Raw genomic sequence first — 12,990 nt, 5'->3', positions numbered from 1 at the left:
AATCAAAATAAATAATCAATCCACAGCAAAAATACATAATTTCAGCAAAGTGGAATAACATAAAAAGGACAAAGCACATTAAAAAGAAATTAAAGGCAGCAGCCAAAAGCCTAGAATACTCATAACTACCACTGAGACTGTTCAAGGACAATTAAGAATTTGGGATGTGTTGGAGGGCCTGTTCCAGACTGAGGTGTCAACAAGGGATGTTTTAGAACAAGTCTTATGTTACCCATGCAAAAGTTGTGTATAAATGAAGTGCCAAATTGTTATAGCATTACCTGTGGAAAATATAACCTCTTGCTTAAAACTGCCTTAGTACCAGAGGCATGTTGGTGACAAACATGATGCCAGTTATCAAAATGGGCTCCCAGCTGGACATGGGGAGCTTTCCATAACTGAGATCCATACTCAGCTAATCAGCAGGAAGCACTGCAAAATCAGAATTATTAGATACTTTGACAAATGTGATTTAATGGGGAAGACTCAGTGCCTTTTGTAATGGAAAGTCCTGCCAGACAGATCTGAAAAGGAGTCTCTGACTCAATTGCTTTACACAAGCATAAACATGGATTTCCAACAGGTTTTTTGACAAGGTCCTTCACCAAAGATTCTTGTAGAAAGAAGCCTGCCAAAGGACAAGAATGGAAGTGGTGTTACAAATTAATGATCATTTTTAAAAAAGACATGAAACAAACAGTAGGAGTAAGTGATCGGTTTTCACTAGTGAAAGGTGATCACAAGTAATGTGGGAAAGGGCAGAGAATGAGACAAGAAAGCCAACCCCGAGGTGTTTCAGATTTTTCTCATGATAGAGACAGGATAAGAAGCAAAATGGCAGATGAAATTCAATGTTGATTACATTCAATGTTGATGTACATGGAAAGAACAGACCTAAATTTGCACACCCAACAGGCTCTGAAGTATTATCTTTGAGTAAAGCATGGCAAATTTTAATAATTTCATGAAAATATCAGGTCACTACTCAAAAATTGAAAAAGCAAGTACACTAAAATTTTTATAAAAGGAATAAAACCAGAAACAGTATCATGCCAACTTTTAAATAAAAGGTTAGTGTCTGCTTGAATACTCAGTGCAGCACTGGTCCTACATCTCAAAAAGAACATAATAAAAATGGAAACAATATAGAGAGGCACAACAAGGTTGATCAAAGGTGTGGGACAGCTTCCAATGAGACATGAGTAAGTCTTGATTACAATTCTTCAGCCAAGAAAAGAAATGGCTAAAGGGATACTAGGGGAGGCCAGCAAAGCACAAGCAGTCAAGGAGAAGATAAATACAGAATAATTATTTGCTGTTTCTCATAGTACAAAACCTACCAAGGAGCAAATCAAATTATCAGGTGACATGCTCAACACAAACCAGAAATAGGGACTTCTCACACAATGCACAGCTCAGCTGAAGTGCTCAGAGCTACAGGATACCATGGGTGCCAAAAACCTACATGCTTTTAAAAAGTGATTAGAGAGGTTCATGGGAAAAAGTCCGTCAACAACTGTTAAATAAAAAAACCTCAGCCTCAGGAAGCTGCTAAACTGCAGACTGGTGCAGGCTGGGAGAATATAATACCTGTTCAAGCCTTGCTTGGTATTAGAGACTGGCCACTGTCAGAGGAAGACTCTAGCCTAGCTGGCCCTTCGGCCTGACTCAGGATAGCCATTCTTACCTTCACCAACAGCACCAAAACTATTTCAGCCTTAAGCGCTCTTGAAAAAACCTCCCCTTAATTCTCTGCCACTTTTGAATGAAAGCCTGCAAATCAGGTCAAACCAGAGGTGGTCCAAAAGAATTTTCAGTGGGGAAGACACACCTTGCACATTTTTCATTTCCCTATCACAAAATACATGGAAGTATTTTACATTGAGTGTTTAAAAAATTCACCATCAAGCCAACAAATAAGGCACCTTCAAATCTTGCAAACAGACATTTGATTGTACCAGCTCTAAATTTCCAAGTATAGCCATTTCCCCCTCTCAATGTGTTTGTTTTAAAAGTAATGAGAAGACAAAAGTCTTACAACCTTAATTATATTTATCATAATTCTGGAGACTGCAACAATCTTGACCTTTTTTTTCCACATCCTAATGCAATTTCAAATTAATCTTCCCTGTTTAACAAGAGTTATCAAATGCCATATAGCAGGTAAACTACATCTTGATTGCTGAGAAAACATCTCTTTGCAGAACATTATTTGGGCACGCATTTAAGTTTCATTGACCTCAGAGGTACCCAAGCACTTTCTTGCATCAGGCATTTCTAATCCTGACAGCACCAAGAGTCAAGGGGAGCTGAAAGCCTGTACTTCAACCCTGAGACTTTCAGTCCATAACATCCTACTCAAAGGGTGGCCGGTCAAGATGCTGCTTTGCCTTTTTCCACTGTCATGAAGGGCATAACACAATACAGCTAAAAGAGAAAGCATTCTCTATTTGTCAGAAGTAATTAAACATGTCACTGACTTTCTGTAAAACCCAAGAGCCATCTGGGAAAAGAGCAGTATGTCTCCACATCCATCTGAGTGACAAGGTCAGAGCATCCCTCCACTTCCTTGGTTGCATCTCCATCACTGACTCTGTTCATCATGCTGTAAATTAAACCGTAAAAATTTGGATAGAGTACCTACTGTAATTAGCTCTATCTGTCCAAACGAGGCAAAATGAGATGGGGTGGCAGCTGAGGGATCCAATTGGCTCGTGACTGCAGAGTGACAGAACTAGGTCAACATGCCACCTTATTCAGAAGGAGAACAACATAAAACGAGCCTTGTCTTGCTACATTTCTGAGGCAAGGTTTCAAGACCTCCAGTTACCAAGAGCACGCTAATAAAATGCTTTATATTTATACTCCTCCCTGCGAAAATTTGCTTTTGTATAACCCATTAGAAACTCTCATCTAACGATTTATGGACATTGCCTCGCATTCTTCTGCTCTGCACCCCAGCAAAGAGCACCTCAGCAGGCTGCCATTAGGTCCCCCTGAAGCCTCCTCCTCTCCAGGCTCAACTAGCCCAGCTCCCCCAGCCTCTCTGCTCAGGTCTCCAGGTCAGGTCCTCCAGCCTCCAAGCATCTTGGTGGCCCTCCACAGCACTTGGTCCAGTTTATCAGTGCATTTCTTACATTAAGGGGCCCCAAACCAGGTGCAATACTCCAGATGTGATCTAATGGGCTGCTGAATCAAGGACCATAGTTCACTTCCTTCAGTTGCCCGGCTGTGCTCCTGTCGGTACAGCCTGTATGCTGTCAGCCTTCCTTGCTGCAAGGACACACGGCTGGCTCATTTTTAGCTAGATCTCCCACGTCCTTTTCAGCAGAACTTCCCCCCAGATTCTTATCAATGCAGGGAGTTTATGTGCCCCAGGTGCAAGACTTGATGTTTTTCCTTATTGAATTTGATGAGGCTCCCAACAGAATATTCCTCTGTTTAACATGCAACTTACATGATTTATTCAAGTCACATGCATGAGCTTCTCATCATCATATCAGAGGATAAGCCTGGAGATAGAGTTGAATGTGTAACACGGGATTAGGTGTACATTGGATGAAGTAGTGTGATGCACAGCTCACCTCTTCAGCCTTTTCTCATTATATCATAAGACCTTTCTCAATGTTTATATTCACAGTGACTAACACACTGGAGGTCTCTGCTAATAGTTCTCTGTTCTGAGAAACTTGGCCCAAGCCACATGTCCCTGTTTAAAGGGACTTCTGCCAGGAATTGCTAAGAACACACTAGGTCACAAATGACACGACTCAGTTTTCTTGCTGGCTCTCAGCAGGAGGTGAAAAATTAAAGCTAGGAACTTAGGAAACCCCTTCAGAGCATGCTTAAACACAAGTAGCATGACTAGCATCAACAAGTCAATGAGATGACAATGTCTGTATTTAAATCTAGACCAAAAAAAATTTGGCTGGACTAGAGATAAAGCCCATTTATATAAAAATACATACATTTTCTTCTAAAGATGCTTTCTTAAGTCAGAGCTGGGATTGAAGGGTAGGAAAGCTTTCACTGCTGCTGTTTGTGCAGAACCTGTTCTGCAACTAAAGAAGCAATTGCAATTTCCACCACTGATCCTGCAGAAAGTGTGTTCTCTCTTGTTTTTTGTTTGCTTTCTAAATTTTCTGTGAACTTTTAAAGCAGACAGAAGCATTTCAGGATTGGCTGTCTGAACCAGTAATGCCAAGTGAAAGAACACAGGAAGCTTTTTTTTTTCTTTTTTTTTAAAGAGCCTACAAGACTTACACAAGTAAGTGTGAGGGAGGAGGTGGCACTAAAGTGACAAGTCAAGGAAGTGCATGTATTTGTATGTATGTAAACCCATTAATACTTATGGATATGAACCAAGTGTGTCTCAAGGTAAAATAATTTCTGCCATTAAGATCAGAATAGCAGGACACCTATGCAATTTAAACACCAGTTTCAGAAGGTTTAAAGACAGCCTTTTCACTAAAATATGCATTCCAAAATAACATCCCCAGGATTATTTATTAGAATTATTAATAACATTCATAAACTTGTGTATTTCCTTCGAATCCTTGTCAAGCCTAACATATTAGACAACTGCTACGCTTGCAGCCTAGAAGCACTTGGTCTTTTCATGCATGAGTGGCACTATGTCAGGAAGAGGTTAATGTGTAAAAACACAAAATGGATTTGGCAAGAAGGAAGAGGAGGAAACACTGCACTTCAGCTGAAGAATATGACATTTCAGCACATGAGGATACTAAAACATCAGCTATTTTCTTTCTAGGCAACAAGGGACATGCACTAGTATATGCTCCATATCTTCGCAGACTGAACGAGTATTACAATTTTCAGAAAACACGGAAGGGAGTAAGGGAATCATTTCTCAATACAGTGTGGGATTTGGATGAGCTGGTATCCACTAAGGATCTGGAAATGTCCTTTTTAACTCTCAGTTACAAAATGATTTTAAACATGGTGGGAAGGAAACAGTTATTGCCATCCTGTTCCGTAGCTGAACCATGAATCAAGACCTGAAGTGTCAATTTACTCTCAAGAATCTTTTGTTGCAGTTTAATTTACTTTTCCTCCAATGTAATCCTGGTGTCACCTTACTGTTTAATATTGAAAGATATTGACAAAGGAAATGCTGATTCATGAAAGTGAGATTTTGCTCTAATGTATTCATGTGAAAACAGATGAGCCTGTACCATTACATGGTTCTTCCTCCTGCTCACATTTCATTTCAGCCCTGACAGAATTTCAGATGGGGTGAGTGAATCCTGCACAAATCCTGCAGCAAGTTTTTCTCAGTCGCAAGCCAACGAACAAATCTGATTTCAAAGAAAAGCTTCATCCTCAGTGCAGTAAAAATTCTCCTTGGAGTGTAAAAGGGTACAACCACTTAGAGACTGAAGCAGAGCTGTCTCTGAAATTATGGAATCTGTTTAACTAGCTTGTTTCCTATTCATACAGTACATTCTGCTCCATAGGTACATATTTGCTGTGGCTTAATCCTGATTAAGATTTATATTCTAATCCAGCACTACTTATCCTCACTATTCATAACACCTGTATTTTCATTGATACTGGGCTCAATTGCCTGGGCTGGGTCATAGCCTACAAACCACTTTAGCCACCTGAAACCAGTCTGTTTTGCAGGAGGAAGCAATACAAGCTCCTATTTTGCAGCATGGTCAAACCTTAAAGTTCAATACCAACCCACCTTTCCTCCATGCTAGTGCTTCCAGGACTTCTCCATAATTGATTCCCATGTAACTAGTATGCATTGAAAACAAACTACTGTTTGCTCTCCCTGGATACGGAGAACCTCATTCTTTGCAGATTGCTGCAGTGCCACACCATTCAATCAGTTAAGCAAGTACCAGATGATGCCATTGCAACATGGTGCTAGATGGCCAAAGGATCATTCTGGAAGTCTAGTTATCCTCTGATCACAGTGTGGCAAAAACACCCATAAGTTTGGAAGAAGCACCTGAAAACATCTACGTAAGAGCATTTTCAAAAATCTTCCAGAAGAGAAGCCCAAGCAATGTCAGCCTCAAAACCACAAGACATCTCCTGCAAGGTAAAGATCTCTCTTTGCAGCTCAGAAACTCCTCATCTACATGCCACCACTACAAGGAGGCACTCGATAGCTGGCATCACCTCACCAACAAACCCAGTATAACATACGGGAGGTTTTTGAGCTAGAATAGTCTCATTTTTAGTCTAGGCACAGAATAGGGATTCTGATGACCGTGGGAATGGAGCAGCATGAATAGACTACACTAACAGACAAAAATGTTTCAGGGGGACATTCTGGAACCACACTCCAAGGATTTGTGCAATGACAGGCACGGGAGGAAAGCATCAAGAAAGGGAAGCATTTTGCTAACTGTATGGTAGCAGTTACCAAGCAGTCAAATGCATGAAACAAAGCAACACGGCAATTACCATGAGGTCCTCCTCATCATGACGCAGGAAAGAGGGGTTTTTTTCATTCATTCCAGTAACAAAACATTACGGTCTCTTTCGATGCCTTCACAGAACCATTTTGAATGACTCCGGATGCAGGCTGATCAGAGAAACTTCTCAGAGAAACTGAGAGGAGGAGGACCAAGAGAGAGCAGGGAAAAAAGACTGGTTTCCCATATTTGGGGTAGAATGGGCAGAAGTTTCTCTGGACACAGGGTGAGAAGGCTGACACTCATGCTCAATGTCTTGTCCTAACTCTGCCACATACTCCCCCTGTAGACATAGACATCGCAAACAACCCCAGCATTGGAATCCTATCTCCCAAAGCCAGACAGCACTTTGGATACACTAGCTTTGCCCACCACGTTAGGGTAAAACAGAACAGTAACTACCTCACAAGCCTCCATCACATCAACTCCAACAACTATCCTGCAAGGAAAAGGTTAACCATTGACTGAAGCTAAATCAGTTCTACTCACATGGATGATTATGAAGCTACTAGCACTGCTTACCTCATATACTGGGAGGAAAAAAAAAAAAAAGTACATAGATTGAAATGAGAGCAACTGCTGTAAACATCACCTGTCACCACTTCTCTGGCAGCACCCCACTTGCACGGATTCCTCACTGAAGTGCCTTCCAGAAGGTTCTAAAACAGTGAAGAGGTCTCATGTTTTCTCTCTACACCCTGCTGTAAATGCAGTGCAGCTAGAGCAGAGGCAGCTCATCCACTTGCGCTGGACACGTGGCTTGACACCGCTAGAATAAATAGAAGTGAGGAGCATGCAGAGCTGAAAGTATTTTAGACTACTGTACTGGCAAGCTAAGAACACTTTTGCATGGGGGCTCAACAGGACAGGCAAGTTCTTCCACACTATATAATAATACAATTCCTCTAGCAGCTCAAACACCAGAGAAACCCCACTATCTTATCCAGTGCCATCCAGGATGGATGCAGCGGCACAGGCACAAACCAGCCGCAGCTGGGGAACACGGTACCACCACGTGTGCCTGGCTTGCCCAGGGCTGCGCCGGGCCAGTCACGCAGCAAGGCATAACTCTCAGTTATGGTGTCCCCTCTCCACCTGGGACTGTCACAGGGTAGCTACGGGCAGCTTTGGCGGCTACTTTGCTTGATTTCACCTTCCTGAATGGCTTCCAAGGAAAAAATAATAGCTTAGAAATGAAAAAGGAGCTTCTACACAGACGAGTACCTTGGCTGTGCAAAGCAGACAAGCCCAAAATGGCACATACATTTTCCTACCTAGATTTCTACTGATTTCAGTCAGTTTAGGATACAGCATTTTATAAAACTATAAACCAAAGGATAAAGAACAACTTGGAATAATCTAGTTCTGATACTTGAAGACACGCTTCCTTTATTTTGGATGTTTTAATCATGTAGGGAGATCTAGCATGTGAAACTAGCATTTTCCTCGCTAGCTACTAGTATTTAAAGTTAGCATAGCAGAAGCCACTGAACATTTATTCAGGTGAACTCATGTATGTAATGGAGTTGCCGTTAGCAACTCTCCCTTGCTCCTGGGCCTCCTGTGACTATGCTACCTAAAGTTTACATTTATCTTTCTCTGATGATCACAGCTGGGCAGGATTTTAAAACTTAAACTAGAAAGCCTTGAAGTCTTCATTGTACACAGTGCTAACAGCCCAAACAAAGAGGCAAAAGCAGCAAGAGGCTTATTGTAATACTGGTATTTTCCAAGCTCTTATCGAGCAAAGCATTTAATCTAATGTATTACACTTAATGAAGAGTCAGGAACTTGTACTGCAAATAACAGATCAGATATAATTGGAATTTGCTCCACACCACTAGCCTACATATATCAATAAAAACAATAACCACATTGGATTTGGGGCTCATTTCATTTGCATTTCTTAATTTAGTGTTTAACTAATTTAACAATAGTAATGATTTAATTCAAATTAAAATCTAAGGAAAATAATTTTTAAAAGCCATTAAAGATTTCATTAAGTTCCATCTAAATTAATATTAGCTTTCTTAATATTTTCAGTAAATTATTTTTTCTCTCACCACTGAAACAAACATGAAGTTTCCTCTGTGCAGTCAAGCTTTAGACAAACCTTGTTAGATTTATTGGTATTATTTCAAGCAATTAATTACTATACATTAGAGTTATTTAGAGGAAAAGCACAAAAAATGGCAGGAAAATGGATGAAGCTGTTTTTAAAACAATGCATCCAACTTAGATAATTGTTCTTTGAGCCTTTTATGTGGAGCTCTTAGGTATACACTATCCATTAGATCACTTCTCCCATACATTTGTGGTATTGCTCCTAAGCATCAGACACACATGAGTTACCCAAGCCACAACAGTTTTACAAGACATTTTCTGCATCTCCACATGTAGCAGTCACTTGCACATGAGTGACTACTCAGAGAAAATAATTCATTTCATAAATATGTCAGTTATAATAACCAAAAGGCTTCTGCAAATCTCCAGTCTTGCCTCCCATCCCCTAAATGATACATGCATTAATAGGCATTAATATACATATATATATATATATATATAGTGTGTAAGTGTGCATGTGTATAAATAAAAACTTATCTACATAAAACTTTCTTGGTTTAACCAGCAGAACACACCTGACCTCAGCCCTCAACATATTTTTGTAGTTTCCTGGAATGTGCAACTGATTTTGGGGTGTTGGACATGCCATCAGGCCAGACAGAAGGATGTACAGAGGAGGCAGATGCAGGGTGCTGAGGCCTCTCTAAACTGGAACTGCTCACTCTCAGTTTAGTCCCTTGGTTAAAGTGAAAAATGGTTAAATGGTCAGGCCTCTGAGGAGCTATCATCTGGCTTATTTTCAAGCATATAACAAGGGCTGGAAATTAGGGTTATAGTCCTGCACTCTCCTGGTTCTCATGATTAACCCTTATTCATGCAAATGGCAATACTTGAAATCAACAGGAATGCCCTTGCAGTGATTACGCTTGTAAGTAACAGCCTAGATAACATCGGAAATTTGCACTGACCTCTATCACAGCTCATAGCAGCTACTTTAGTTGAAAGAATTTAATACCTTGAAGTAATGAATAAAAAAGGAATTTAAAACAGAAAAATAAACAAGGAGCCACTAGGTCCCGAGTACTTGGAATTTACTTAAAAACACAATTCCACCTTTTCAAATAGATATGCCAGCAATTTTTTATTCTAATGTGTCATACTTAAAAACAATGGCTTCAGATGTTCACCTGCATTTCAGTGGGTACCAGGCTTTTATGTTCACAGACAAAATTAGGTATGAAATACAAAGCTTTGTATCACTTTCTCTGCAGCATAAGTGTTCACTTGCAGGTAAACTTAAGTCATTTAACTAGAAGTGCACTTAATTTGAAGAGGTTACTCAAGCAGCTCTCCACTTGTACATTTGTATTACTATTATAATTAGAACTACTTCAAAATAACAAAAAGTTCATTTTTGACCAGAATAAACACAAAGGAAAAAGATCAAGAGCACCTTGAGTGAAGAGAGTGAATGCTTTTGAAAATATCCTTCAAAATCCCTCCAGCTCTGTGACCAGTGACCATCTTCATTCCAATGCTACTCACAGGGCTGCTGCTACACAGACTAATACACAACATTTTCTGCTGTTTTGTATGTTTTAAGTTGGCCACTGAGAGGACTGAAACACTTGCTGATTTGTAACAACACTGAGTGTCCTCCAGCTTTCTGTAATTACTTCTTGAGATGCATACATGGAAATTGCTATGTACAGTTAAATATTAACATTCACCTGTTCGGTAATAGATACCAGCAATGAGAGGGAAGGAACTGAGTGACCCAATCCTGGAAACACAGAGGAGGCAGCCAAGGATGTGCTGGAATAGAGCCCCCAGAAGCCTTCCTTCAGCACATGGATACCTCTAAGATCCAAAGTCCTCTACCAACAAAGCCCGTATTTGAAATGTAACAAAAGTGATCTTAACCTGTTGAAAACAAGACATGAGAAACCCTGAAGAAAGCTGCTATCAATGATGGAGTACATTGAATAGATACGTAAGTACACTGAACCTTTGGCTACCAACTTTAGGCTAAGGAAATCGAACGTATTTCCAAGTCAGTTCATTTGTTGTCCAAAATAATACTGGCATTTGATACTACTTCTATAATGAATATACATTGTTTAGTATTGCTACCTTTGGCAATATTGTTGCTTCGTAAAAAGAAAGAATTCAGTATTATGTGTTTGCACACACCAAACACCTTCTAGTAGAGTTTTTCAGGCAGACCATTCAGCCCATTCAAATTCCTATGCAGCCATTTCTTTCACTTAGTGCTACTGCAAAAGTGGAAATACAAACGCACACAGATTTATATTTTAGGAAGATGCTGGCTGATTTCTACAAACAGGGGCTAATTGAACTTCCATCCACCAGAACTTCTGAAAACGTCTAATAATTACACATTTCAGAAGAATCAACTGAGATAGGCACACCCATAGGTGAAACATTAAGAGTTAAGCCACACTTTGGTAACATTTCAGATAAGGATTGACAAGTGCAGTTATCTGCAGTAGAGATATCCTCTAAAGAACTATTTCACTTTAAGACACTATTAATAATAAAACCATCACAAACCCACCCTTTGCTTGTATGTATATACATACTTCTATTTTTAATTTCAAATTTCCAGCTTTCAGGAATTCCTTGCAATTTCTTATCAAGCTTCAAATATTGTCAAATGGAAGACAAATACTTTAAAACCAACGGAAGTGGTAGAGAAGTGGCCGTTTTGAAACTCGCTCTCTACTTGAGTAGTAATTGATGCACAATGCTCAGCAGGTACTCCTGAGTTTAGTTTTACTTTAAGTCTGTCTGATGCTGTACAATCACTGTAAGTGCAGTCGGAAAAAGACAATTTCAAGCAAACTTTTTCTTTGTGTTCTTTCATCCATTCTTCAGATTTTCCAACGAGGAAGAGTGTAGCACTGATGAGCTGAAGGCCACTGTAAGAGACTGTCAAGTCCAGCCCTTTGAACATCAAAGAGAAAAATGGTATCACTGTCCAGAAGCTGGGATCAGGAATTTCATGTCACCTACCATATCATTAAGGGACTTAATTCTGTGGATGCTCTAATCTCACTCTTCCACACATCCGATTTTTCTTCTTCTGGTCAGTCTTGTCACTGATCCCAAATTCCAGCTTCCAAGTGCAAAGCTAAAAAATTTCTGTTCTTACATCAGAGAGAGAACTTTAGAAGTACATATTGCACTTGAAGCTTATTTTTCATGAACTTCCCATCCTTTGCCACCCTTTACACTTGGACTAAACTGACATCGTGAAAGCCTTGGGGCTCAGACCTGTCATTTTACATGCACCATGCACACCTTTGTTAGTGCATAAGTTAGACACACCACATACAGGCTAACTAACATCATAGTTTAAAGGCGGAAAAAAGAATACCCTTCATGTACGTTCTTGAAAACCATGGGCCAGAAATAAGAAAAAAAGCTGCCCAGATTAATTCTTTTCAGACATGAAAGAATTAAAGTTATAGAATGCAAAATTCCTCTTGTCCACAAACACATGAACTTTTATTTGGTTTTTACTTAAACAAGAAATGGGGGGGGTGGTTGTTTATTTTATTCTTGAGATAATCTTGAGTAAGCACTGAGTAGCTGTCCTCTGGAAATCAAAGTCTGGATGGAACCAAAGCTTTAGATATTTAAATTTTTTAAAAAAACTTAGGCAATAATCCTTACTTTTAAAGTAAGGCAAAACTGTCTTGCTTAATCTCATGCAACAAACACAATCACAGCTAAAAATCACTGTACGTGCAGGTAAATTGAGTAGGTAGGAAAAGAATGACTTCTCTAGTAGAATCCCTGTTAACACTGAAAAACCTCGCATGTGAATTGATGCAGCTGAAAGCATTGAGACACTTAGCGCTCGGAACTGATTCATAACATGAGATGTGTAAGAGAAGCTGGATAACCTTAAACCAGAAAAAAGGAAAAAAAACTGGAGGGACTAGGAAATCTTGGGAGAGCTGACTAGAGTTCACTAACAGGCCTGTCACATTTGAGCAACAAAAATGAAAATACAGAAAGACACAGGAAGAAAGATTTAAAGTAATATATATGTAACATTTCACTAAGTGTCAACTAAGGTAAATGTAGTATTTTACAAGCAGAATGATCATCAAAATAGGGCATCATTTACAGTGATAACAGCAGCTGCTATTGGTATAAATGATTAATACAAAGCAATGTATATATAGCTGTGAATCAGATAAGCTTCCTAGCAATGGCATCTCTTACAGATTCCCATGTGTTTGAGACAGAACGGACCACTCTGATCCTTTGAACTCACCCTTCTATAACATAAATGACCTCTTTGGACCAGAGCACCTGTTTTTAGGAGAAAAAAAAAAAAAATCTTGTTCTTAAAACTGCCAGTGCTAAAGAATTCACTACACCACTGTCAATTGCTGCACTGTTTGATTTCAGTTTCTGTTAAAAATCTGCACCTTGCTTG

General features: G+C 39.6%; 1 protein-coding gene across 7 annotated transcripts in view; it reads right to left on the bottom strand.

Moving 5' to 3' along the window:
- Nucleotides 1–12,990, bottom strand: part of XYLB (xylulokinase) — a 100,236-nt gene that overhangs the window by 41,224 nt on the left and 46,022 nt on the right. Inside the window, exons 16-17 of one of the 7 annotated variants that reach the window (XM_041122428.1) lie at nt 12,826–12,863; nt 11,402–11,483 (exon numbers count right to left, since the gene is read on the bottom strand). The exons of 5 other annotated variants lie outside the window; for them this stretch is intronic. In XM_041122428.1, coding sequence (XP_040978362.1) covers nt 11,472–11,483; nt 12,826–12,863 — 50 coding nt within the window. In that variant the 3' untranslated portion in view covers nt 11,402–11,471. Of the gene's footprint in view, nt 1–9,642; nt 11,484–12,825; nt 12,864–12,990 lie in introns of those variants that run through there. One more of the 7 variants, XM_030008654.2, reaches the window with a different exon arrangement.

Source organism: Aquila chrysaetos, chromosome 3, assembly GCF_900496995.4.
Source record: "Aquila chrysaetos chrysaetos chromosome 3, bAquChr1.4, whole genome shotgun sequence".
Lineage (NCBI taxonomy): Eukaryota > Metazoa > Chordata > Aves > Accipitriformes > Accipitridae > Aquila > Aquila chrysaetos.
This window is presented reverse-complemented; position numbering and strand designations above follow the sequence as displayed.